At 41.7% G+C, this 27665-nt stretch overlaps 1 protein-coding gene across 1 annotated transcript; it reads left to right on the top strand.

The window, feature by feature from the left end:
* Positions 1-239: 239 nt before the first annotated feature.
* Lrit3 (leucine rich repeat, Ig-like and transmembrane domains 3) lies at positions 240-26138 on the top strand. The gene is made up of 4 exons (XM_008843454.2): positions 240-517; positions 3265-3737; positions 19309-19614; positions 21422-26138. Exons 1-4 carry the CDS (start codon positions 402-404, stop codon positions 22576-22578), a joined length of 2052 nt encoding a protein of 683 aa, XP_008841676.1. The 5' UTR covers positions 240-401; the 3' UTR covers positions 22579-26138.
* The last annotated feature ends 1527 nt before the right edge of the window (positions 26139-27665 follow it).

The raw sequence follows: 27665 nt of genomic DNA, 5'->3' as shown, positions 1-27665 counted from the left end.
TCAAACCCAGGTCCCCTGCAAGAGCAGCCAGTGCTCTTAACCACTGGGCCATCTCTCCAGCCCCAATATTAAATATATTTTTAATGTATAGTGACAATTATATCCATAGGAAAAGTCCCTAATAGGGGTTTGCTTGAAAATCTAGATATGGGCACCTGTAAAATTGCCCTGATGGGTTTGATTTTCACTTTCTTTAGGAAGTGTGTTACTAGGCTGAACCCATACAAAGGCTGGGTGGACTGATCCCCTGCAAGACACATTTGAAGGTTAAGTAACTAGAGTCTCGGCTAATCCCGTGTAAGCTGCTGTCGCTACTTGGCAGCTTACATTTCTGACACACCAGTTTCTACAAGCTTAGATTTGTTCTTCACCTTCTGTTCAAATAACCTCCGAGAGGAGCCATGCGGCTCTTGGCATGCGTGTGCCTTGTGCTTAGCTTTCTGGAAGAAGTGAGCTGCACCTGTCCCTCTCAGTGCACCTGTGGTTATCACGGCAGAAATGACGTCTCAGGATCGAGGTACGCGTCCCTTCCTGCTGCTTAGTGTTCTCAGTGTCCCACTCTGAAGGACCTAAACAAATGAGCCTCATTTTGAAAGCAAATTGTTTGATTATCAGAACTCAGAGAAGGGTTAAATTGCATAAGACTTAGTTTAGTTTTATGAACTGATTGCCCTCTGCCTTATTTTTATTTTGAACAATTTAACTCCTAGAAGCTTTATATAGTTATTTAAAAATCCAAAACCACTTTATTACAAAATAGTCATTACACTCATACTCACCAAATGTCTCTCTAGAGGTCAAATCACGCCCAGTATTTGTGCGCAGTGCCAGCTTTCTGCAAAGCACAAGATCGCGAGGCTAAAGGGGGCTGCTGGCTTTTCCATGCTGTTTGCTAGCAGTTTCCCATTTCATCTGAGGATTATTCATGCCAGCCACTGCATCGTAGGAGGGAGAAGAGTGACGTTTGAGAGGTTAATAGATTTTGTTTTCATTTTATATAAGACTTCACAGAAGTTATGTAATCTCTTCATTGCTTTTAATCTGAGTAGTAAGATTAAGAATTCATTTATAATGGGTATGTCTCCTTTTACAGGCAGGTAAATGCAAAAAAGAGCTCTCATTCACCAAACATGGTGGGCCCAGAATGTTTTTAGAGTACTTAAAAAATTTTGTGGTTTTTGTTAGTTGACAACCTGTGAGTTTCTTCAACAGAGCTTAGCAAAAACATAGCACAACTTTAATCAACTAGTAATTAGGGCTGGGCTGTAGCTCAATGATACAGCATTTGCCTGGCATGTCTAAGGACCTGAGTTTGATCTCCAGCATAGCATTAATAATAGTAATAATAGTAAACATTAATAATAAACATTAAAAATAATAATGTAGTTAAAATTTATTTGTGAATAGTTTTATTTAAATAGTTCTTGGTACCTCTGAGATATTCCATGAGAGGATGAATACAATGAAAAGAACACAAGTTAGTGCCCTAGCTTCTCAAAGAAGTGCAGCAGTTAGTGAGACCAGGATGCTTTTGAGAAAACTGTCAGAAACATTTCCTTCTCCATGGTGGCTCCATTCTGATGGATTTTACAAACTCATGGAATATTATGCCTGATAGGAACTCTGCAACTATTTTAGTTCAACTTCTGCCTTGTTGTGAGGAAATAAAATTGTGCAGAGACAAATGGCTTGTCCTAGGTCTCAGAGCTGAGCGATGCAGCTGATCTGATCATGCGTTAGGTCTTCAGCTCGCCACCTGGGCTCCTTCTGTGCCAGCACATTCAATTGCACAGGGAAACTGCTGTCTCTCTGGTGAAGCGATGCTGAGGTGTGTGATACAGAGGTGAGGGCTAAGGATATCCCCTGAGTCCTTCACTGTTTCCCTGGTATCTCCTAAATTCTCTGTTCACATCATGGGCTAGCTTTTCAAATTCCCTGACTTACTGTTACGGGTTGAAATTGCTATGCATCCTAATTTGAATGACATTTTTTTTTTTCAAAACCACGTACTCACTTTCAGCAATTCAGATGTGCATGAAGGAAAAAATAGGCTGTTTTCCAGATTGAAACAAATCTAAGCTTTGAGATTTAAACTTACATTTAAACGCATGTTTGGCCAGGCTACCCTATTTTACCTATGCCAACAAACAAGTTCACAATGTGACTCGCTCAAGGGCACTTCAGTGACTGCCAGAAGGAATAAATTTGGTTTCTGGTCTATTCTTTAGGTAGCAAGCAATGCAGTTTGTTAAAGTGATGTCCAACCTTACACATCTGCTATAAACATTTGCTCTTTTTGTTTCTTCAATAAAATGGTCCTCTGGGAAGAAAAAACATCCACTTATGATTTATCTTTTTTTTTTTTTTGAGACACGGTCTTATGAGCCCAGGCTGGCCTGAGATTCTCTTGTGTCTGACCTTGAATGCCTGATCCTCCTGCCCTTTTCCTCTGAATGTTGGAATTACAGGTGGCACCACACTCAGTCTGTGCTGTGTTGGGGAGCTTACCCAGGGCTGTGTGCACACTAGGCAAACACTACCAACCAAGCTACATCCCAAGTCCCAATTTATGATTTTCATGGGATTCTTTAACACAGATCATTTCCTAAAGAGATTCATTTGGAGTTGGGCAGAAACCAGATGACCTTGAAAAGTCAAAACTGAAAAGTTAAAATTGGCATGCCCAAACTATTTTAGATGTTAAACAGGTTATTAGTAATAGCAGCAAACATGACCGAGAACACATTATGTGCCACGAAGGTGTAGAATTTATATCTGTTCAAGTTATTCATCATAATAATGCCATGTGGGACATTGTGACTGTGAGTTTTGTGAATCATCTTTCCCTGGCCACAGAGGAGGCGCAGAGCTTAGCTCTGAGCAAGGTCTAGAGCTGGTGTTCTAACTGTTATCCGGTATCTATCTCCTAGGGCAGCTGTGATGATAATAAAGAAATAGATGTGACCTGTGTTGCATAGGCTTAGAATGAAAATACCCCCATTGATATCAGTTGAACAACATGAAGTTGCTATTTGATCAATTTTTACTATGAAAATAGCCACTTGGCATGGTTTAGTATAATAATTGCTAAGTTATGATAATGGTGAAGGAGATGATGATGAATTATTAGTAAACAGGTTAGTCAGCCTGAAGAAATGTTTTGTGAAAACCAGTAGGGATTGAAAAATTGATACATACTTCAAATAAAACTTTGTTTTTAAATGGTCTTGGGAAGTGGATCTTGCATTCCTCTTGTGACATTAGGTCGGTGCTGTGTAATGACCTGGACATGAACGAGGTCCCTGTGAACTTCCCCGTGGACACCACAAGGCTTTCCATAGAGAAGACTGTCATCCGCAGGATCCCGCCTGAGGCCTTCTACTACCTGGTGGAGCTGCAGTACCTCTGGCTGACTTACAACTCTGTGGCCAGCATAGACCTCAGCAGCTTTTATAACCTGAGGCTGCTACACGAGCTGCGCTTGGATGGGAATTCTCTGACCATCTTCCCTTGGGTGTCCCTGCTGGATATGCCACGTCTGAGGACCCTGGATTTGCACAATAACCGAATAGCCAGTGTGCCAAATGAGGCTGTCAGATATCTGAAGAACCTCACCTACTTGGATTTATCAAGTAATAGACTAGTCACACTGCCGTCAGATTTCCTGGACAGCTGGTCCCACTTAGCTATGACACCTTTTAAAAGCTCGGACCTTTCACCAAGAAGAATCATTCTTGGTAAGCTCACAAGCTTCTGGGCTTCTCGTGTATAGCATGTTGAGCACACCTTTAGTTGTGTGTGTATGTGACACCGGCAATCAAACCAAGGACTGTGCGTGTGCTTAAGCATATGCTATGTGTGCACCACTGATCTACATCTCTCAGCCTGAGCCTTTACTAGAATAGTGCCTTGTCATTTAATCTGCATCTACTTCCCTGTTTTTCTTGCTGTGTGTATGACTGAGTATGTGTGTGTGTGTGTGTGTGTGTGTGTGTGTGTGCCTGTGAGCAGGTGGAGGGGTGGGGAGAACACGTCTCACAGCTAGTGCCATTGCTGTCAAGAATCTAGCACCTTCCCCGCTCTGTGAGCTAGCCGGTCTCCACACTGCTGCTCTCGGCCCATTCCGTCCCTTTCCACCCTTTCAGCAGGTTCTCAGGGTGACTCTGGTGTCTCCGAGATGGCTGTGCTTTCATTAGTGAGGAAGACTAGCTTCCATATTTTTGGGGGACTTATCAAGGTATTAATATTTTCTAAAACATGAATTTTTGATTTTCATAGTTCTCTGTTGTATATCTGCTTTTTAGTTATTTAAAAATATTTTTATTGATTTGTTGAGAATTTCCTATAGTGTATGTTGATGATCTTCAGATCCCCTTCCCCATCTCTACCTCTATCCTAATTTCCCTCTCCCTTTTGACTTCACATCTTTTATTATTAATTTTCTTTTTTAAAGGCCTACAGAATCTAATTTGTGTTCCCCACATGCTCTTGGATGAGAGTCCATCCCTTGGAGTCTGGCTAACCTGCTCTTAAAGGATGCTGATTCTCCTTCTCCCAGGAGCTATCAGTTGTCAATAGATCTTCAGCTAGGCTTGGGCCTCTTGCCCACCTCCCCCATCCATGCTGTGTTTTTGTCAGGCTTGGGCTTGCACAGGTCTTGTGCATGCTGTCACATGTGCTATGGGTTCATATGTGCAACTTCTCTGTGGTGTCCAGACAACATGGTTTCCTTGTAGCACAGTGACCAGTCGTGGGTCTTTGAGTTTATCTCTATCTGCTGCAAAAGAAGCTTCTCTGGTGAGAGTTGAAAGGTGCACTAATCTGTGGGTGTAACAATAAGTCATTAAGAGTCAGTTTAGTACTATGTATTAAGCAGAATAATAGTAGTAGGTTCTGTTTTCCCCTATGGCCTGTGACCTGTCTAGCTACAGGTTCTTGGCCCTGTTAACAGTGCTGGGAACAGGATCCATCTAGTGAAGTGGGTGTCAAATCCAGTCAGAAGGTAGTTGGATTAACTATTCATGCCATTATTGTACTGGTGGGCAGATCTTGCCGGCCAGTGATTATTGTGGCTCACAGGGTTCACAGCTGGGTAAAGCTGGTGATGACTCTTCTCTTCTGGTAGCATGCACAGCACCTTCTGGCACTGTGAACGCTAGCCAGTAGAGATGAGGCTTCAAGGTCAGCACCAGCCTGATTTCTCCTGTTTGTTCTACTCACGCACGTAGCTTCTTCGACATTTCCTTAATCAAAAAAAGCAATGATGGAGGAACCAGTTTCTTTTCTGGGATGGTGATGCCTGTTTGAGGGCCTGAGTCAGGCCCTTCTTGGCATATCTGTGAGCAGGGTGTCTTTCATAGTTTATAGGAGACAGACCAAAGATTCGATAAATCAGTTTGACTAGATCAATGCTGTTATACTTTTCACTTATGAATTCCTGGATTGTCAGTTCCAAATTTACATTCTTCTGGCTGTTGAAGTCAGTTTTTTTTTCCTCAGAAAATTGAAAAGAACATCTGTGTTTGGCCAGTGAAACATACCAGTTTCCAGGATGAAGAGGCAGTGTAGATGCTAAATTTGGGGCACGCACCATTGTTATTTTGACAGTGTCATGTCTCAACTATTTGCTGAACAAATTAAATGTCAATTAAAGTGAGTAAGTGTGGTGGCACACACCTTTAATCCCAGCACTTGGGAGGTAAAGGCAGGCCTCTCTGTGAGATCAAGGCCAGCCTGTGCTACATAGTGAGTTGCAGGCCACCTGTGGCTATAGGAAGACCCTGTCTCAAAAAAACAACAAAACCCCCACAAAATACAGGCAAAAACCAACAAAAAACCCTCAAGAGTTATGGGGCTGGGGAGTTGACTCAGCAGTTAAGAGTACTGGCTGCTCTTGCAGAGGACCTGGGTTTGAGTCCCAGCACCCACATGGCAGCTAACAACCATCCATAACTCCAGTTCTAGGGCATCCAATGCCTTCTTTGGGCCTCTGTGAGCTTTGCCTGACATTGAGGCACTTACAAAACAAGCAAAACACTTGCAAAAAAAATTTTTTTTGAGACAGGGTCTTACTGTGTATCACCTGGAACTCATTATGTAGACCAGACTGGCTCCAATATTTTTTGATTGGAGAATAGATGTATTATTGGATGGGTTAGAGAAATAAACCTTAGTTAAGGTTAGTAGATAATCTGTAGAGTCCCTATTACATACATGGATAGACACCACATGAGCCTGTGTTGTAGTATTTCTGGACTTTAGCCACAATTTGATTCTTATGAGAGAGGTTAATTGCTACAAATTGTCTTAAAGATGAAATTTTATTTCACTACTTTTCTAAAGTTTCTTTGAAAGCAATTTTTGATTCTAATAGAATTATCTAATATGTTATGTAGTAGAATGTAAAATTCAGTTTCTTTTGGGAGGGGTGAGTAAAGGGTTTATTCAGCTTACAACTCCCAGGTCAGAATCGGTCACTGAAGGAAGTCAGGGCAGGAACTCAGAGCAGGAACCTGGAAGCAGGAGCTGCAGCAGAGACCTTGGAGGAGCTGCTTACTGGCTTGCTCCAAAATTCACTTTCTAAATTGCTATTAGTAGTCTCTGAGGATTAGTTACTAATATAACTATGAAGAAGCAATGAATGCTAATACTTTTGACTTCAGTAGTAAATCTGGGTAAGGACTCAGGAATCAAGCAGGAATGGTTTTGAAATGTCAGTGTGTGTGGTGCTTAATCTTCATTTTTAACTTGATTTTGAATCACTATGGAAACAAGACTCTTTGAGTGTGTCTCTGAGGGTGTTTCCAAAAAAGTTTACCTGAGGAGGAGAGACCCGCCCTGAATGTGAGTTGGCACTGTTGTGTGGGCTGGATCCCAGGCTGGATGACAATGAGAAAGCTGGACCCCAGCATTGCACACAGTCATCTCCCTCTGCTTCCTGACTGTGGATGCAATGTGATCAGCTGCCCTGTACTTCTTCTGCCATGATTTCCTCCCCATGATAACTCTACCTTCAACTGAGAGGCAAGATAGACCTTTCCTTCTTTAAGTTGCTTTGCTCAAGTGTTTTGCTATAGCAATGAAAAAAGTAGCTAATATGGAAAATTGACACTGAATTGGCATTGTTGCTATAATAAACTTGATCATGTGTTTCATAGGCCTTAAGAACTGGTTTGCATGGCTGTCCAAGGCTGTTGGAGCACAGAGTCCTAACCCTGGATCCTGGAGCTGTGGCACACACACATTCCTACCCACCCTCAAAATAAATAAAATGCTTACAAATCAATCAACCAACCAACCAATCAGTCAGTCAGTCAGTCAGTCAGTCAGTCAGTCAGTCAGTCAATCACTCAATCATCATAGCATTTCACTCCTGACCCTTTAACATTTATTTTCATCTTAGAATGTAAAAATGCATTTAGTTCATCTATAAAAGTACCTATAGTCTTTAACTGTTTCAACACTGTTTAAAAGACTTGACACAAGGCAATTTCTTAAATGTATGACTCTATTTTGAAAATAAAATAAAAAGCAAGCTATATATTTCTAATATCTACTGGTGTAGGATAAACAAATTTATCGCAATGGAGGGATGAAGGCACAGCAAAGATCAGGTCAAAGGAAGACCAAAACCGAACAGGACAGACACGGAAGTGTAACTGTGGAGTGTAACTCCACCTCCAGCATCCCTGTCTGTGTTTGTTGTTGTTGCAATTGGAAGTTCAAATATGTAAATTCTTCTGGTCTTGTGTAAAGCTGGTGGTAAGGGTTACTTTACATTACATTGTAGGTGAAGACATGAGGCACAGTTAAGCCACTTGTCAAATTCACTCACCACACTGTGGGGAGTTGGCGAGGAGTACAGCTCCTGTGGGTCCAGGACTCAAGCCTTTCCATGTTCCTTTGTGATACAAGGTATAGGATAATATCTATACCTATACATCCATCACTGACTAACCACCTTAAAGTATATCTCTAATTAAAAGAAAAAAAACTCAGGGATACATTTTTCAATTGATCTTTCTCATCTGTGTGAGTTAAACTATCAACCTAGAAATATTTAATGTACCCATAAACTAGAGTCATGAACATTTAAACAAACATTTACATTAACCATGAAACTCCAGTTTTGAATTGTTATACAGGTAAATTTCCATGATCTTGTTTTCAAAAAGCAAATATTTGTACAGACGTATCTGTCAGGACAGCCACTGTTTATCTTAGATGAAAAAATCCTGTAGTCAGAGGGAGAGTAAAATGCTTTATTGGGTATGTTTTTCTTTGGAACCCAAATCTGCCCACTTGTAAACATGGGCTCTTTTATTTGTAATGTAATTTACCTGAAGGGAAGTCACCGCTTGAGTGTTCCCACAGAATTCCAAAGAAAACAAACATTCGTTCCACAAAACACTTACCAATATCTGGGCTTATACACTGCCTTCTTCCTAGAAGCTCAAGAAACAAATCCACACAGCTAAGACTTGCACCTTTCTACATGCTCTCCTGAGGAGCACAGAGGTACACACACACAGACACACACACACACACACTTAATCCTCACAACAGCCTCAGGAGGTAGGTCTGTAACTATCATCATCCGCTTTGTACTGCTGGTAAGGAGGCAGAATCAAATTTCAAATTCATAGTTCTTCTCAAGAGACATCACTATTTTTTAAAGCTTTTCTTTCCTTTCAATTGAGGGACTGAGCTAAACTTTATATATTGTGAAATGCAAGATACGAAGTATATACAATTTGATAAATTTTGCCTAATATAAACCATACTCCCACCAGGGTGCATAATATCCCATCACCTAATATGGCCATTATTTTGGTCTCCCATGCTCCTTCCCAGTGGCTCTCTCACACTGCACAACTGTTATTTTGATTTTCACCATCATGTAGGTGAGTTTCACCTGCTGCAGAATGCCGTGGAATCCTGCACCGTGTACGCTGTGGAGGCTTCTTCCACTCAGCAGCGTGTTGTGAGGTTGACCCATCAGCAGTTCCTTACTGCAGAATTTCATTGTATGAAAGAGATGGCTGTCCACCATTCTCTTGTTGGACACAGTTGTTTCCTTTTGGGGCCACCCTATGTGGGTGCTGGGAAGCAAACCTGGGCCCTCTGCAAGAGGAAGCATTCTCAACCACTGAGCCATCTCTGCAGCCATAGTCATTTCATTATTGGACTTTTAGATTGTTTTCTAAGACCTGGAGAGATGGCTCAGTAGTTAGCACTGGCTGCTTTTGTAGAGGGCCTGGGTTCGAGTCCCAGCACCCACATGGTGGCTAATATCCGTCCATAACTCCATTTCCAAGGGATTTGATGCTCTCTTCTGACCTCCTCAGACATTGGACAACACAGATGCACTTACATTCATTCAGGCAATACACTCATACATGTAAAATTAAAAAAAGATTGTTTTCTGATTTGCCCAACAGATCAAATTTATCATTTCCTACAATAATTAATGTATGAAGAATACTTTTACCTTCAGAATTCCTTGAGTGATTATTCCAGAATTTTCCTTCACACTTTCCCACACGACAGAAACTGCACTTGTCAAGCACTGTAAAGAGTGGAGGCTTTTCCCTGCCGTAGGATGAACAGCCATCCTTGTTTGCCTGGGACAGTGCTGAGTTTAGCTTTGAGAAAACCACATCCTGAGACACCTCTCTGTCCTGCACAAACCTGCTTGTCACAGTTTTATGACTGTTCATTGAAGACACCAGACTTGGTCAGAATTAAAGGACACCACTGGATTTGTCCTACTGGTAGCTCTAAAGGGAGACATATCTCTATATTTCAAAGATTTTCCTTCAACAAAAAATCTTTACAACGATAGTTTAGTGAAGACCTAAAGGAAGTTCTCACCTGTGCTCACAGATGGCAGAATGAGAGACCATAGAAAACTGTCTCACAACAGCACTAAGCAGCCAAGCAATCATCCACATCAATTCTCACAGCAGCTGAAGTAAGGAATATCATCATTATTATCCTCATTTTTAAAGAACCGAAAACCAGGGTTCAGGATGCATAAGGAATCAGTCTAAGGCTACACAGCTGGGCAGGCAGGATTTGAGTTTAAGTGTCATGATCTTAAAGCATGTGCTGTGCTACTTTACTATGCCTTATGTGACCATGCCAAGTTCTTTCTATACCACGTTGGGAAGATGATGTTATTTTCCTGATTTCATACCAGGAGAGACTAAAGTACAAAGAGATTATTACCTTGACTTGGTAAGTTCCTTAGAGACTTGATTAACCCCAGATTTCTTTAGGCTCCTAATCTAATAAGCCTTCTACCATAATTTGTCTCTGTCACCTAAAAATACTTAGTGGCTACAAATTTTATTATCTACAAGTAAAAAGGTGAAAGTAGCAACATCTGGGATCCAAGAATTATAGCATTATAAGTTTAATTCATACTTTAAAACTATCAATGCATCTCAACTCTCACCAGCGAAGTTTTCTCGTGCAACAGATGGTGATTAACCCAGAAAGCCACAAGTGGCCAAAGTGCAGAGAATAAGAGATGGCAGAGTGCTTGTCTGTAGACAGGACACCTATGTCAAATCTCTGCCATCCAGGGCTCAGGGACCATTGCAGAAGATGAGCTGGAAAGAGCTGATGGTGGTGGATGATCAGCAGAGTGTTTCAGAGAGCTGAGAAATTACTCATATGAACTTATGGCAATGGTAACAACACGCATGAGACCCATGCAGGCTCAAAGCAGACAAAAACCAGCAGAGAAGTGGGGACATGGGTAAGAAACCCCAGCCTTAGCTGAGGAACTATTGGCAACAGATGACTGCTAGGAGAGAGAGAATTGGTTTTCTTCAAGGGAGTGGTGCTTAGATAAGTTGACTAGACTCCAGTGGATGAATGCATACCAAGGGACATTTGGGAACAAAAACTTGGCCCCATAGGCCTTAACATACATGACAGAATGCATGAAATTTTGTGGGGGTGCAGATAGAGATAGAGATACGTCTCCCTTTAGAGCTACCAGTAGGACAAATCCAGTGGTGTCCTTTAATTCTGACCAAGTCTGGTGTCTTCAATGAACAGTCATAAAACTGTGGCAAGCAGGTTTGTACAGGACAGAGAGGTTTCTCAGGATGCGGTTTTCTCAAAGCTAAACTCAGCACTGTCCCAGGCAAACAAGGATGGCTGTTCATCCTACGGCAGGGAAAAGCCTCCACTCTTTACAGTGCTTGACAAGTGCAGTTTCTGTCGTGTGGGAAAGTGTGAAGAAAAATTCTGGAATAACTGCTCAAGGAATTCTGAAGGTAAAAGCATTCTGCATACATTAATTATTGTAGGAAATGATAAATTTGATCTGTTGGGCAAATCAGAAAACAATCTTTTTTTAAAAAAATCTTATTTTTATTTTACATGTATGAGTGTATTGCCTGCATATGTATGTAAGTGCATTCATGTCGTGCACTGTCTGAGGAGGTGGGAAGAGGGCATCAAATACCCTGGAACTGGAGTTACGGACCATTGTTAGCTGCTATGTGGGTGCTGAGGCTCAAACCCAAGCCCTCTGCAAGAGCAGCCAGTGCTCTTAACTACTGAGCCATCTCTCCAGCCCCTAGAAAAAAATCTTAAAGTCCAATAATGAAATGACCATGGCTGGAGAGATGGCTCAGTGGTTAAGAATGCTTCTTTTCTTGCAGAGGGCCCAGGTTTGCTTCTCAGCACCCGCATAGGGTGGCTCACAACTACCTGTAACTCCAGCTACAGGGGATCCTGGTGGTCCCTGTCCTCGGCAAGCACATGCATGAACATGATGCCCACAAAATCATGCAGGCAGGCACACACACATACAGATGAATATAAAAAAATGAAATAGCTATGGTGATCATAAAATTTTACACATAGGAGGTTGATTAAAGTGGATAGATATAAATTATAAAGGTATTAATCTTTTATTTTGGTATGAATATTGTACTGTTATATCTTTGAATTTTTACTACACGAAGGCGGGTTTATCCATGCATTGTTCCGCATCCTGTGGGTTCATCTGTTCCTTCTCACACTCTTTGCCATGGTGACAACACATCAGTCCTGGCGGGTCTTTCATGTTACATCCCATGTTCTTCTTGGTCTTCATGTCACTAGCGTTCTCTCTTTTAAATTAATGAGCAGGTGCATGATGGAATCTTCACTTTGAGAACTGATCTCTGATCAGTTGAGTTGGAGAAGCCACATATTAATTTCATTGTTTTTTTTAACTTTTTTATTTTTTACTAAGTACAGCCCAGTCTAAGATTCTGGCAATGCCAATCGATTTCAACCTTTTGTAAAATTTTCAAGTTTCTTGCACTTTATCTCAATGAATTTGTACAACTGTGAACAGATCGGATTGAAGCAGAACAGATCATATTGAAAAAGACTCTAATTTTTAAAATCTAATTTAAAAGAATTGGGAGTAGGGGCAGCTCTGGGGCTTACACTCAGGGCCTTGTACATGCTAGGCAAAAGGTCCAGCAGTGGCCACACCTCCAGTTCTTTCTTCAGTTATCATATATTAATTGTACAAAGGAATGGGTTCAGTGTGACATTTTCATAATATATGTAAAGTATTCTGATCATATTCATCCCTCAATTACCATCTTGAATGCTCCTCCCACCACTCCCATGTAGCCCCTTCCATACATATATATATATATATGGACTATATGTACATATGGAATATATATATATATATAGTTGTTGTTGTTTGTTTGTTTGAGACAGGGTCTCCCTGCTGCCCTAATTAGTCTGGAGCTTGCTATATAGACCAAACTGGCCTCGATCTCACAGAAGTCCCCCTGCCTCTGCCTCCTGAGTGCTGGGATTAAAGGTGTGTGCCACTGTGCTGTCTCTCCTTCCATATTTCTAATTGCCCTTTTACTTTCATGTCTTTTTTTTCCCTCCAAGAGAAAACATGTATTTGTATTTCTGAGTCTGGCTTATTTGGCTTAATATGATAATTTCCAGTTCCATCCATTTTCCTACAAATAACGTAATTTCATTCTTCTTTTGCTGAATAAAACTCCATTGTGTATGTATACCACATTTTCTTTATGCAGTCATCTCTTGATCACCTAGACTGATTTTGTAGCCACTCTGTGTGAATGGTGGCACAATAAACATGGGTATGCAGATACTCTACAGTAAGCTGATTTTGCTTCTTTTGGGTATATCTACTCAGACATGTTATAATTGGATCATATGGTAGTTCTATTTTTAGTTTTTTTAGGAGACAGGGTCTCTCTATGTGACCCTAGCTGGCCTGGAACTTAGGATCCTTCTGTCTTGACCTTCCAAGTACTGGGGCTATAGACATGCACAACACACAGTTTTTCTTTTCTTAATTTTCTCAGGGGCCTCCATACTGATTTCCTTAGTACCTAGGTTAATTTATACTCCCACCACGCATATAAGGGCCCCTCCCGCATTCTCCCAGAATTCCCTCCCCTCCTCTCCCTTCCTACCTTGTTCCTTACATTGAACCTAAGGCAGCAAGCAAGGCAAGCTAGGCAAGCCCTCTATCACTGGGTTACATTCAGTCCTTTATTTTCTTGATGACGGTCAGTCTGACTAAAGTGAGATGGACTCTCAATGTAGTTCTGATTTGCATTTCCATGATGGCTAAATATATTAGAATATTTGCTGCTTAATTTTTTTCAGTTCTTCACAAATTATGAATATTAATGTCCTGTTAGGTGGACATCTGGTTAGGATTTTCTCTTAAGTTAGGTCATCTCCTCACTGCTAATTCCTTTCTTCATCAGACAAAGCTTTTTAATTTGATGAAATCCCATTTGTCAGTTCTTGCCATTGTTTTTTGAGCTATTGAAGTCTGACTTAGAAAACCATTACTTATGCCTATATCTTGATGTGTTCCCTCTAGTAGTTTCATATTTTCAGGTCTTATGTTATGATCTTTGATCCATTTTGAAATGATTTTTGTGTGGAATAAGGCAGAAGAATCATTTCAGAGGTTTTTTTGGTTTACCAAATCATAATTTTAAAATTTTTTCTTAACTCTTGTTTTTCATAGGTTCATCTAGTGAGATGTATTCTTTTCTGAGCTCTCATGAGTGTGATTTTTTTTTCCTCTATGAGGGTAGATTCTTCTCATTATCGTCTGCAATGTTAGCTTAGTGGTCATGAATTGCTTACCTTGTGTTTTTCTTGGAAGGTCTATTTACCCAATTGCAAGGGACAACTTTGCTGGATGTATAGAAGACTGTCTAGAAGACTAAGTTGGCAGTTATTTACTTTTAGGACTTGGAATATATTATTCCACATCCTGTTAAGATAGTTCCTCACCATGCCACCGGTGAGCAAGCCAGGGAGTGCAGGGCAGCCCCTTTCAGCATGCTTGCTGCATGGATGGCGGGGTGGAGGGGTGTCTCCCATTGTAAACTATTTTTGCAAGTGCCAGATTCCATGACAGTGGTTCTCTGAAGGCTTCCTTTTCTCTTTTGCTTAAGCCTCCATCAAGGGAGATTCTCTTCATTTCCTGTAGTGTTGCTTAGCAGCAGATAATTGGGTTCTCTGTCTTACAAACCTGAAGTTCAGTGTTCTGGATTCTGCTATTGACTGAAGTATCCTCATGCCTTTCTATGTCACAAACTTCTCTCTGTAGCCACACACCTGTTGTTTCGATCCTTATGGTCATTCAGGGATGTGCTTGGTGTCTCTAATCTGTCATCTTCTCTCTAAATATATAATTCTTCATCATGTTTAAGTGTATGTAAGGTAAAATAATAAATGGTTTGAAAATCATTAATGCGAAAGTATGTGTAAGAGATAAAGAAAACTACTAAAATGAACTGAGCTGTTAAGAGATTAAAACCAGGGGCTGGAGAGATGGCTCAGCAGTTAAGAGCACTGGCTGCTCTTGCAGAGGACCTGGGTTTGATTCCCAGTACGCACATGGAAGCTAACAACTGTCTGTAACTCCAGTTCCAGGGGATCCAATACCCTCTTCTGACCTCCACAGGCATTGCATGACCCAGGTGCACTTACATTCATGCAGGCAATACACTCATACATAAAAATAAAAATAATAGCCGGGTGTGGTGGTGCACGCCTTTAATCCCAGCACTCGGGAGGCAGAGGCAGGCAGATCTCTGTGAGTTCAAGGCCAGCCTGGTCTACATAGTGAGTTCCAGGACAGCTGGGGCTACAGAGAGACCCTGTCTCATAAAAGACAAAAAAAAAAAAGAAAAAGAAAAAAAAAGAAAGAAAATAATAAATATAAAATTTTTAAAAAGAGATAAAACCATACTAATTCTCTCCTACATCCATTTAAATGACTGAAATCAGCTCTATTTCTTTATAAAATGCTAATTTGGTACTTTAGCTTGGATTTCAGTCAAAGTTAATAAACTAGTTTCATGTCACATAAAATTCACATTTTAAATATGCTACATCATGTAAGATAGATCTAGAAAACTCTAAAATTTGTTGGCTTTTTCTATTTGTCTTTTTTGAGACAGGGTCTCCTTGTAGCCCCAGCTGTCCCGGAACTCACTATGTAGACCAGGCTAGCCTTGAACTCACAGAGCTCTGCCTGCCTCTGCCTCCCAAGTGCTGGGTTAGCATTAAATGTCAAATTGATGGGGACTGGAGAGATAGTGGCTAAGAGCACAGGTTGCTCTTGCAGAGGACCCACGTTCAATTCCCAGCACCCACATGGTGGCTAACAACTGTAACTCCAGTTCCACGGGATCCAACACCGTCTTCTGACCTCCACAGGCATTGCATGACATGGGTGCACTGACATACATGCAGGCAATATACTCACACAAAATAAAAATAATAAAATATTTTTAAAAATGTCAACTTGCTACAACCTAAAACCACCTGGGAGGAGACTCCCAATGAGGGAGCAGCTAGACCATGTAGGCCTTCCGGGCATGTCTGGGGATTGCCTTGACTGCTGCTCACTGAGGTGAGAGGACCCGCCCTGAATGTGGGTAGTACCATTCTCTAAGAGTAGAGAAAATGGGAGGGAGGTAGACATGATCGTAGTTCATCTTATAGATGTCTGAAATTATCAAGACTAAGGAAAAATCATAATAAGAAACAATAGTGACAGGATCCATTGTATTTATTCTCTTTGTTCTTGATTGTGGATATGGTTTTAAGATTCCATCTTGCAATAATGGGCGGTAACCTGAATTATTTTAAAAAATGTTTTATGAATCATTTTTATTTTGTGTATGAGTGTACTGCCTGTATGTATGTAGGTGTACCTGTGTCATGCAATTCCTATGGCAGTCAGAAGAGGGCATTGGATCTCCTGGCCCTGGAGTTACAGATTATCTTTAGCAGACATGCGGGATGTGGGCATAGAACCTGGGTCCTCCGCAAGAGCAGCCAGTGCTCTTAACCCTGAGCCATCTCTCCAGCCCTGTAACCTGGACTTCTAATCCAAATGAACCCTTCCTCCCTCAGGCAATTTTGGTCAGGGTGATTTATCACAGCAATGGAAATGAGACTAGAACTACTTGCTTTTTAAATGCGAACCTCTCATACCTCAATCAGTAGGTGAAAAATGTTCCATATTAGGCATTCTACTATATTTTTCTGCTTTCTACTTACTGATAATGGATTTCAATGTCAGTTTGCTGATCCACTTTAAATTTATTCTAATTTATGGTAACTTTTTTTTTATAGTCCGATAAAACATTGCTGGAGAAAGTTCTAGAATTACTCAGCTCTCTCATTTTACAGATGAGAAAACTGAGGCTCAGCAAGGCAGCAAGATCAGGCCTCACTGCCTCATTCAGAACCTGGGCACAGCAGAGCTGGTGAAGATGTCATTTCCTACCAGTTTCCACCCTTCCTCCCCACTACATTTAAATCGGCCTTAGTATTGCTATGTCCAATAATGAACAAATATCGAACGTGGCACCTGGAGGTGAAATGAGTTGAATGCCTGCTGACGTACTTCATTGTTTTAGGCATTTCACTATTTTATCACTTTGTTTTTCAGCTGAGGTTCTGATTATGTAAGTTTGATTTCTATCAACAATAATTAAATCAGATTAGAGAAGAGAGAATCTGTATTTATCAACAATCTTTTTAATTTGTTGTTTATTCATAATTTGAATAATTGTTACATTAATAATAGGTTTAAAGCATTATGTTTAGCAAGACTTGTTAAAGTTTACAGAATTTTAATCATTAATCATCCATTGTCAGGTAGTTTGTATGGTTATTAAATTAAATTTCCATATAAATCTGTGAAGGAATCACTGCCATTCTTCAGAGGAGCCTGAGAGAGCTCGTTTCACACTATCTAATATGGAGCTTTCCAGAATTGGGATTTCAGCCCAGATTTTATGTTTCAGAGTTATATTCAGATATTCTATATGAGAGTAAACTAGAAAGCCGACTTATGGCAAGAAACTGGGTGAAGGGCCAATATTTAAGTTAACAGAGTTCAAATGAACATTAATTAGAGAACTAGTCACAAGATTTAATATAAGAGGGAAAAGTTCAAGGTTATTCCCCCATGGGAGAAAAAACAAACTTCTCACATAAGAGATTAAAAAGTAACCAATCCTGGCAGAAAAATGAGTCCTCATGACCAGCTGTTAGAATACTGGTAAGCGTAAGCACACACCTACAAATGAGCAGTTATATGTGTACAATGGGTAGAATTTTATCTTTTAACATTTTATTATTTTTATTTCTTCTGTATGTGTGTATTGCCTTCATGTAGGTAAGTGCACCTGTGACACGCAATGCCCACAGAGGACAGAGAGGCTGTTGGATCCCCTGGAACTGGAGTTACAGACAGTTGTTAGCTGCCATGTGGGTGCTGGGATTCGAACCCAGGTCTTTTGCAGGAACAACCAGTGTTCTTAACTGCTGAGCCCTCTCTCCAGCCCCAGGTAGAATTTTTAAATTGCAGTCCTATGCTTTCTTCGCAGTGTATATCCCATGCCATCAGGAAAAGCCATAAAAACCAGTCTCTACCTCAGAAAGCCTCTACCTCTCTGCGAGGCTGTTTCAGGCATCATCTTTAAGATCCACGGAGAGACACTTTCCCAACCACACGATCTGAAGATGCTTCTGAGACTTTCATGGTCTCACTGTGGATTTGGTTTTTGCTCTGCATGCCTTTCTTAATTTAATAATTTTGCAGAGGCTGGGAATGAGCCCAAGAATTTTGATGCCTTTATACATAATGATTGTAGCCGTGTTTCCTTTGACCAGCAAGAAGCACCCCAGCAGCCTTTTCAATGTTCCGCGTGGGCATCAGTACAGAACGCATTCTATTAAGCATGTTTTCTACTTTGCATGCTTAGCAGGGTGACAGTGTCACTAAGCTTTCTGTCACTTTTAACTCACCTTCCTTTCAGCTCTAACAGGCTTCTTAAAGTTCAAAAGAGTTCTTTCTACGCATAGTTCCCGAGGTTGAGGGAGAGCCTGAAGGTACTGGGGTTGGAAGCCTTTGGCTACTGCGCTTTCTCACGTGTTGCCTCTTGAATTGAGATTCGGGCAAAGCACCTCGGTGACCACCGCTTACGGCACTTACGCAGAGTCACTTTCTGACCTTATCTCCTGCTGATTTTATACACTAAACTTGTTTTACCTCAACATACCTTCGAGTAACAGAAACCATGACACATTCCAGGCTAAGTGAGCAGCTTTCAGCGCCCTGTGATAACCTGGGAGCACTTTCTGAGCACTCTAGGAATATCTCTATCCTTGGTCTTTTTGAGACAGGGTCTCCCTGTAGCCCCAGCTGGCCTGGAACTCACTATGTAGACCAGCCTGGCCTTGAACTCATAGAGATCTGCCTGCTTCTGCCTGGGACTAAAGGCGTGTGATACCACTCCCAGCTATAGAGTATCTCTACCCTTGTATTTATGGCATTCTGTGGTATGTGGGTTCACATCTTGGCTCTAATACTGATTATGTGGCATTGGTGAAGATTTTAGCGTCTCTGTATCTTAGCTTCCAGATCTTTAAAATGGGAATAATAACAGCAACAACAACACACTTTCTTCTTCACAAGACTGTTGGAATTAAATGAAATAATAAAGGTTAATGTTTAGAGCAGAGTTCAGAAGATACTAGCTATAATCATTAACAATTATAACGGCAGATACTTGCATTGAAGTTGCTGGATTCTACAGCAAAACCAAAATAGAGATGGGTGTGTTTTGTCCCTCACAGAACCTCATTTGTCAGGGCTACCATGTGGCAACCTTCTTTCCTGAGAAGCAATGGTGCCAACTGAATTCATCAGAATGATCTTCACTGCCCTTCTGCACTTCTCTGTTGCAGGTTTGCAGGATAACCCTTGGTTCTGCGACTGTCACATATCCAAAGTGATCAAGCTGTCGAAGGTTGCTGACCCTGTGGTGGTGCTTCTGGACCCGCTGTTGGTCTGTAGTGAACCCCAGCGCCTTGCAGGGATTTTGTTTCAGAGGGCTGTGTTGGAACGGTGTCTGAAGCCATTGGTGATGACCTCAGCTACCCAAATCACATCTGCTCTGGGCAGTAATGTCCTGCTGCGCTGTGATGCCACTGGCTACCCTACCCCACAGCTCATGTGGACCAGATCTGACAGCTCGTCAGTTAATTATACAGGTATTTTCTTCATGAAACAAGTCTACAAAACTCTGAATGTCATTTCATATTTTTGTGTAACTTTTACACAGCTGATTAATTCTAATAAAACCTACCAAGACTATTGGATGCAAGACTTAGATATAGTTCTTTTAAATTTTGTTTTTATTTTTAGTGGTGGTGATTGAAGCCATGACCTAATGCATGCTAGGCAAGTGTTCCACCGCCAAACTATATCTTCAGGCCACAAATAAAAAAAAAAGTTTTTCAGTGTTTGGGATCAAACCCAGGGCTGGGCAAGTGTTCTATCTCTGTACCATATCCCCAGTTTCCTAGACACAAGGGATTTCAAGAGTATATTTCATTGATTAATTTTTTCCTCAGCTAATTTTTTCTTAGGTAGAAATTACATGCTGCAGTAAATGAAAGATGGGGTTAGGCCTTTATCTTGCTCTGTCATCCTGTATACATTCACTTCAAAGTGCAAAACCTTGAAAGCATTTTTAAAAGACTTTGATACACTGGGCATGGCGGCGCATGCCTTTAGTCCTTTGGGAGGCAGAGGCAGGCAGATCTCTGTGAGTTTGAGGCTGGTCTGGTTTCCACAAGTGAGTTCTAGGCAGCTGGGACTACAAAGAGATCCTGTCTCAAAAAGAAAAAAAAAAGACTTTCACACAAGTTTTGAATAACTATTTAAATAATAAATTACATGGAACTCTTATTATAGGGCAAAAGTATAATTTTTAGAAATATTGACTATTTAGGCTTTTCAAGCCTATGAGAGTTAAGTTCAGGCTTTGGCCCATTTCATCAGAGACAGTCGGATAAGTAGAGGAATGTATTCTTGAAATGCTTCAAAATTAAATTATGAGGCTGAAAAAAATAAACTTGATGGACTAAAAGAAGTTAAGGCCTAATATTCTTAGAGATTGCTGGAAAGTTGCCCACAGTTTAAGCTAGTGAGTTCACTTGTGGCCTGCTGGTTTATACATTATTCTTCAGACATTTTTTTTGTCTTGATTCCAGATCAAATTTTAGTGTTTAGTAAAGAAATATTTCAGCTTTCTATTTCTATATATTACTCTGTAAACAAAACAATGTATGATTTGTTAGTTTCTCTAAGTTTAATAGGAAATGAATGATTTAGAGTGAAAGAGATTTCCCCTATGCCAGAAAATGACCTTTTTTACTTTCTAGCTATATGGATAGGTACATTTATTACAATGAAAAAAAAATCTTAGTTGAGTGTACACAGCACTTGAGAGGCAGAGGTAGGTGGATCTCTGATCTACATAGTGAATTCCAGGCTAGCTGGGCCTGCAAGGAAGACCGTCTCACAAAACAAAAACAAAAACAAAGAAAAAGAAGCAAACAAACAACAAATCTTGAAAAATAGCTGAAGTCTTATGATAAACATTTTATAGATTCGCAGTTAAAATTAGAAGGGACTGGTAAGACCATTTCGTCTTATCCTCTTACTTTATAAATGCAGAAACACAGATCTAAAACCTTCAATTAACTTGTCTACAGCTACAGACTGTTTAGGAGACAAAGGTTGACTAAGACCTGCGTCTCCTGGTTCCACCTCCACATGCCTTTAAAGCATCACTCTCCACATAGACCCTGCAGCACTCAGCAGGTCTGAGAGTACACGTGAGCAAGTTGCAGAACCATCACCAGCCAGCAAAACTTAAAAAGTGCCCCTTCCCCTGGCTTGTGTGAGGGGACACTGATAGCACAGCACAGCGGACAGTTGTCTCCTTTCCAGTTGGCATGATTGTTCCAGTATACCCTCTTTCCTCATAGAGCATACATTTTTTTCTTCTAGTGATTCAGGAGTCTCCAAGAGAAGGAGTGAGATGGTCCATCATAAGCTTGACAGGGATTTCCTACAAGGATGCTGGGGATTTCAAGTGTCAAGCCAAAAATCTGGCTGGGGTGTCAGAGGCTGTGGTAACTGTGACAGTGGCTGGTGTTGCTACAACCACTATGACATCAGATACATCAGAGAGAAGCACTGGAGAGCACCCTGAGCAGGGGCCCCACCCAGGATCTGGAAGACCCACACCTCTACTTACTTCATCGTCACCTCCCCGAGTCTCGTCCTCCTCCTCCCTTCTCGTGTCCTCTACCTCTGTTTCTGCTCCTACGTTGCCTCTGCCTTCCACCGCTTCCTTTTCTTTGTCGCCTTTCTTCTCGGTTTCATCTCCAACCTCAATTCTAAGAACTGGCACGTCAGCAAGCACCATCAGGACTAGCCACCGGTCAGTCCAGCTCCACCAAGGTGGGAAAACCAGTGCAAAGGTGGTGATGAATGGAAGTAAGTTTCCTCCAGTCAGTGCAAGTAAGAAAGAGGAGTTGGTATTGCTGGGTCAAGCAGCACCTATGAAAATGAACTTCACAACAGAAGACCTCAGAGTGGCTGGTGAAACTGAAGGGAGTGTGACTCTGACATGGAACACCATCAACGCCACTCGTGAGTCTGTGGTGACCGTGTTGTATGCCAAGTATGGTGAGGAGGACCTGCTGCTGTTGAATGTAGACTCCAGGAAGAACCAAGTAACCATAGATGGTCTGGAGACTGGCAGGCAGTATGTGGCATGTGTCTGTCCAAAAGGAATGGCTCCCCAGAAGGACCAGTGTATCACCTTTTCTACCAACAGAACAGAAGAACGCAGCTCACAGTGGTCTTTCCTTGTCGTGGTGACCAGCTCTGCCTGTGTTGTTGTCTTGCCATTAATTTGCTTTTTATTGTATAAAGTCTGCAAACTGCAATGTATGTCAGAATCATTCTGGGAAGATGATTTGGCAAAAGAGACATATATCCGATTTGAGACCCTGTCACCAAGGTCACAGAGTATAGGAGAGCTCTGGATGCGAAGGCACAATGATGACTCAGAAAAACAGCTGCTGTGTTCCCGGTCAAGTGTAGAATCTAAGATGAATTTTAAAACTGAAGGTTATAGACTGGAGTATTATTGCTGAGGTTTTATAGTTCTGGTGCATGTGAGATGCATTTTTGTCCATTAATGGGAGAATTACATGTTCTCCACAGACACAGGGATTAGAACCACTAGTAAAGTCACAAAATCACCGAAAGGCATGACTGCAGCCCCCTCTGTCCCTCTAGGTACTGCATCAGTGAGGCAGTGTGGCCCCTTAAGGGGTGTGCCAACCCCTGTGACACGTGCTGGGGATAGGTGGTAGCAGCCCATGAGCAAGATGATCAAGTCTCTGTGCCAGGCAGATTGACTGCTCTGAGTTTGCTCAGTTGCCACTGGCCAGGTCATAGGTATTGGCAGTCATCCATTGGATAAGGATACCAAGAAACCCACAGACTCTTGATCTAGGCAGCAATTCAAGCCCGTTCAAAGACCTGATGCAGAAGACTAGGAGAGAGAAGCAGCGCTTGGCTGTGCTGTGCATTCCAAATTCTAATCCATGGGTCAAAAGACAAAGCAGTTGGTAGCTATCACTGAAGAGGGCAACATGAATTCATTGCTTAAGGATGCTATGAAGCTTATCCAGGGCCCTTGGCACAGAGAGGTGCCTGTGCACTGCTACTGTGGCTGTTCTTTGCCTGATAAATAGAAACCCAGCATGAGCCTCCATAAGTCAAGGGCTGAAAGTGTCTGCAAACATCCGAGGAAGGAAGACAGCACCCGGGGCACTGGGGCAAGTGCTGTGAGTTTTCACAGCTGCCGTCCGCACAAGACAGAGCATCATGCAGAGATCCCCCAAACAAGCTAGGGCTTATATAACACTCTTCTAGCCCTGACTCTATTGCACAAAGATCTGCTTCATGCAGGAGAACTTCCATGCCTTTGCCTCACAGACACATCCCATCAGTGTGATGATGGCCCTCAACTGGTTCATGTCCTTGGAAGTTAACACTGACTTTTCCACCTACTGGAAGACATGTCCATTACTAGCATTGCTGTAATATGCTGGGGATGATTGTATAGACTACTTTACCAATCTTGACTACATCGCTACCTGGCAAACCCTTTCCTGGTGTATTTCCGGGCAAGCTTCTTAGGTCACCTCTGCCACCATTCACCATACCTTCTGGAAAGACCTAGAGCCTCCGCCGTGCTTGTCAGCCACCTAAGGTGGAAAGGATTTGAAGTTTTGTCTTGTTTGGACCACCTTTAAGATCAGGCTCCTGTGCTTATGACACCATCTCTAGTGTATGTTTGTGTCTTCACACATTTTGCCTAGCTCTGAGTCCTCCATATTGTCCTCTCGTGTTCTGGCTGACCTTTACTCTGCCACGAAGCACCTCCAAGCCTGCTTCCAAGTCCACTGAAGTCTCCTCACATCCCCACGTGAGAGCACTTTTCCAAGTGTACCCAGCGTGCCCTATGCCTTTCACTGTTCCACGTGAGCTGATGTGGTACGTCCAGTTAAGGTTGGCCAGACCCACTCACCAATTCCTCAGCACCAAGGTTACAGACAATGTCTACTACGAGGTCATTTTGACCACCCACTGAGCGGCCGACCTTCAGGTTTGCCAAGTATGCTTTCACTGACTTTTATCCATGTGCCACTGTCTACAATCAAGTCTGGCCACTCCCTGTCAACTTCTCTGCTCACATCGTTGTCCCAGATCCACATCTGGGCCCACTCTCATCGTCCCTCTTGATTGCTCTGCTGGGCACTGTTAGTCCTCCAATGCAGTTCAATTCTTGCAAGGTTTCTCCAGGAATGCCAATGATGCCTATCTTCTCATTGCTGTGTCCTACAGGGCACCTGGCCTGGATGGGGGGCCCTTCTCTCCTGAAGGCACCTGGCCTGGATGGTGGGCCCTTCTCATCTGAGGGCACCTGACCTGGATGGTGGGACCGTCTCACGTGAGGGCACCTGGCCTGGATGGGGGGCCCTTCTCACCTGAGGGCACCTGGGCTGGATGTGCCCTTCTCTCCTGACTGCTCCTGGAGAAGCATGGTGTTCTGTTCTAGTGACTCCTGTCTACAGGCTCACCCATCTTTTCTCGGGTTCCCTCAGGTGTCCCTTGGCATGGCTGGACTTCTCACCAGTGTTCTGAGCCATCTGTACACAGGGAAGAGAGCTGTGATAGTAGTCCTTATACAAATCTTCATATTCTTTTTAGAGTGGAGATTTTGAAGTATAGACTGGGTGTGTCATGAGCCCTGAAAGATTCTGAGAAGCAAGTTCTAACAAAACATATTTTGCGTAAGACACATGTTGACTTCTAATATCCTAGAAACAATATAAATAGCCAGAGGGTAAGTTATTAATCCTAAATATCCCTTAATAAAAAAGAGAAGCTAAGTTTAGTTTAGGCATCTGCACACAGAAGACTAGAGTGGATGGACAGTTTGCTCAGACTCTGAAATTCCCCCTCCTTCTGTAGTTCTCTCCTTTTCTTCCCTTCCCTTCCCCTTCTCCTCCCCTGCATGTCTTTGGTGCTTTCATCACGGAGAGCATTATTTCAGGATCTAACAGCTTAGTATTTGTTGCTAAGATTTTTTTAAAAGATTTATTTTTAATTGTGTGTGTGTATATATATGTGTGTGTGCGCACACGTGAAAACAGTGCTAGTGGAGGCCAGAGGCATGGGTCCTCTGGAGCTGGAATTACTGGCGGTTGTGAGCTCCCAGACATGAGTACTAGGAACCCAACTCAGGTCCTCTGGAAGAGCAGCAAGCATTCTTAGCTCCTGAGGCATCTCTTCAGCACCCATTCTTAGGTCTTTAAAAATTAATTTTTACAGATAATTTTGTTTAGCTTCAATTTATGTTAGATCAACTTATTTTAAATTAAAAGTCAAAATTTTCATTTCTGTACTGTGCTGTTGATATCATGCAATTTTGTTGTTACATATTTAAAAGGTTTAGATAAATATTAGCTTAAAGGTACTACTACCATAGTGGAAATTCTATAACTGTGAGAGGGTGTTACAGACTTCTGAGACAAGTGGTGAATATGGAGAGGTGCCCAAATTACACAGAGGCAATTTGTCAAGACAAGAGACCTGGACCATCAGAATAGATAATTACTGACTTCCTTTAAAAATCAAAATCAAGTCTGAACCTATTTTGACCCATGGGGAAAGGCTCTTTGGGGATTTGGAGGACAGGACCCTCAATGAAAATACCTTCGTTATTGCTTAGTGTGGGACTGGCACGCGAGGTGCGATGCTGAAAGTACTGAGTTGTGGGCTCTCTGCTTTGTGAAGACACTTCTTAAGGGGTTCCCCTGTCATCCCAGTGATGCTGCTCCCTGGTGCTTGTGAGTATGTTTCCCAAGTGGGAAAGGAAGGCTGGAATTGGAGTGCTTAGCACAGAATGCGTTGAGTAAGAGCTTGTTTATCATTGTTACTGAAAACATTGTAGAGAGAAGTCTAACTGATATATAGATGACATTTGTGGCCATTAAAAATGATTATAACGAGGGCCAGTGAGATGTCTCAGCAGGCAAAGCGTGCAAGCCGAACTTGATCCCTGTTCTCTCCTGGTGATGGAGTGTTAGTCATGATAGCCAAAGTACAGAATCAGTTTAAGTATATGCCAGTAGATGAACTGTCCTTTCTTTGTTTGATACATAATAAAATTGATTTTGCTTATAAACTCCTGACTCTTGATTTGTTGAAGTGAAAAAGGTTATACAATTAATGAATATTTTCAAGTTGTCCATTTTATGCAATTAATGTCGTAAGTGAATTGAAGTTGTACCATCTTCCCTGTCTTTGGTATAGGGTGCAGAGTTGATGACTTTATTTAGGAGATAAGAAATATTTATGAACTCTTTTAGTGCAGTTCACAGGTACAGCTAAGATCTTACAGAAAAGCGACAACTTTCATATTGTTACCATTACTGTAACATTCCACTTATTAAATGTTAGTTGTTCTGTTTTATCCAGTTCCCTGAGTTTTTAACATCATGACCCTAGTATGGAGTTAAATCCCTAGAGGAATTTTAAAGATATCTACTGGTTCTGAGTTCCTTATTATAATCTTCGTGGTCCCTCTTGGGAAGAGAAACTATCTCAAGAAGCAAGAGAGCAGGTCTATACGGTACCAGCAGGTGCTCAGTATCACAGTATCTCCATGCATCTGCCACAAACAAACAGACAAACACCTTGCCAGTCTAACCAAAATACAAATATAACCACACATGACCTACACAGATGGCTGATGGGAGGGGCGCAGACAGTCTATTTCAAGCATAGGACTCTTGGTAGGTGAATCACACACCAGTTGATGCACTCACACTGAAGGACATTTGGAGACACAATTAGACTCTGTAGGTGTTATTATATATTGAATAAAGTACATTAACTTGGGTGGGGAAGGTGCAATAAGGGAAGATGTGGGTAGGGGAGGGGAGCTAAATACCATCAAATTATATTGTCTGAAAATTGCAAAAAAAATGATTTAAGAAATTTAATGAAGCACAATTCTAGCAGACGCTAGAGCGTCTACTACAGTTACACCCTCCTGAGGAGAGAGTGGGAGAAAGAGGGCTTCGGAGTCTGCCAGACAGAAGAGAGGAGAGCAGAGAGTGAGCTCTAAGCAGATGAAACTGCCCCCAGAAGGCATACAAGCAGTCACGTAAGGGCAAGGACCTGAGACGTGGCACTTCATAGTCTGTCCTCAAGGAAGAGATGTGAGGGAGAACCTGCAAAGCTCTTCTCTGGGAGAGAAGGAGCTAGAGGAGACCGGTTGCCCTCGTGGGAGAAAGGAAGGGACCAAGCAGAGAAGTCAAGCAAAATATTGGGACGTGGACAACTCAATACATTTAGCTCTAGGTCCAGACTAAAAGCACAACATATAAATATTATATTCAACAGTGTGGGAGGACGACAACTAAGTATGGAGGTAAAGGAAAGCAGAAAGGTAATGACCTGCTATGTAAGGAATTCCGTGAGAACCAGAGGACATTATGTACAAATTATAGACCAGATAATAAAACGAAAAACTGAAAAAAATTAAGACACTTTGAAACAAAAAGAACAAAGCAACTACCTTCCTAAAACTGAAATGGACAAAAATCAAAATTAAAAAGCAAACAAGATGGAACAGAAAGATTAAAACTACTAGTCTTTA

Source organism: Nannospalax galili, unplaced genomic scaffold (assembly GCF_000622305.1).
Source record: "Nannospalax galili isolate Female #2095 unplaced genomic scaffold, S.galili_v1.0 scaffold571, whole genome shotgun sequence".
In the NCBI taxonomy this organism is placed as follows: Eukaryota; Metazoa; Chordata; class Mammalia; order Rodentia; family Spalacidae; genus Nannospalax; species Nannospalax galili.
This window is presented reverse-complemented; position numbering and strand designations above follow the sequence as displayed.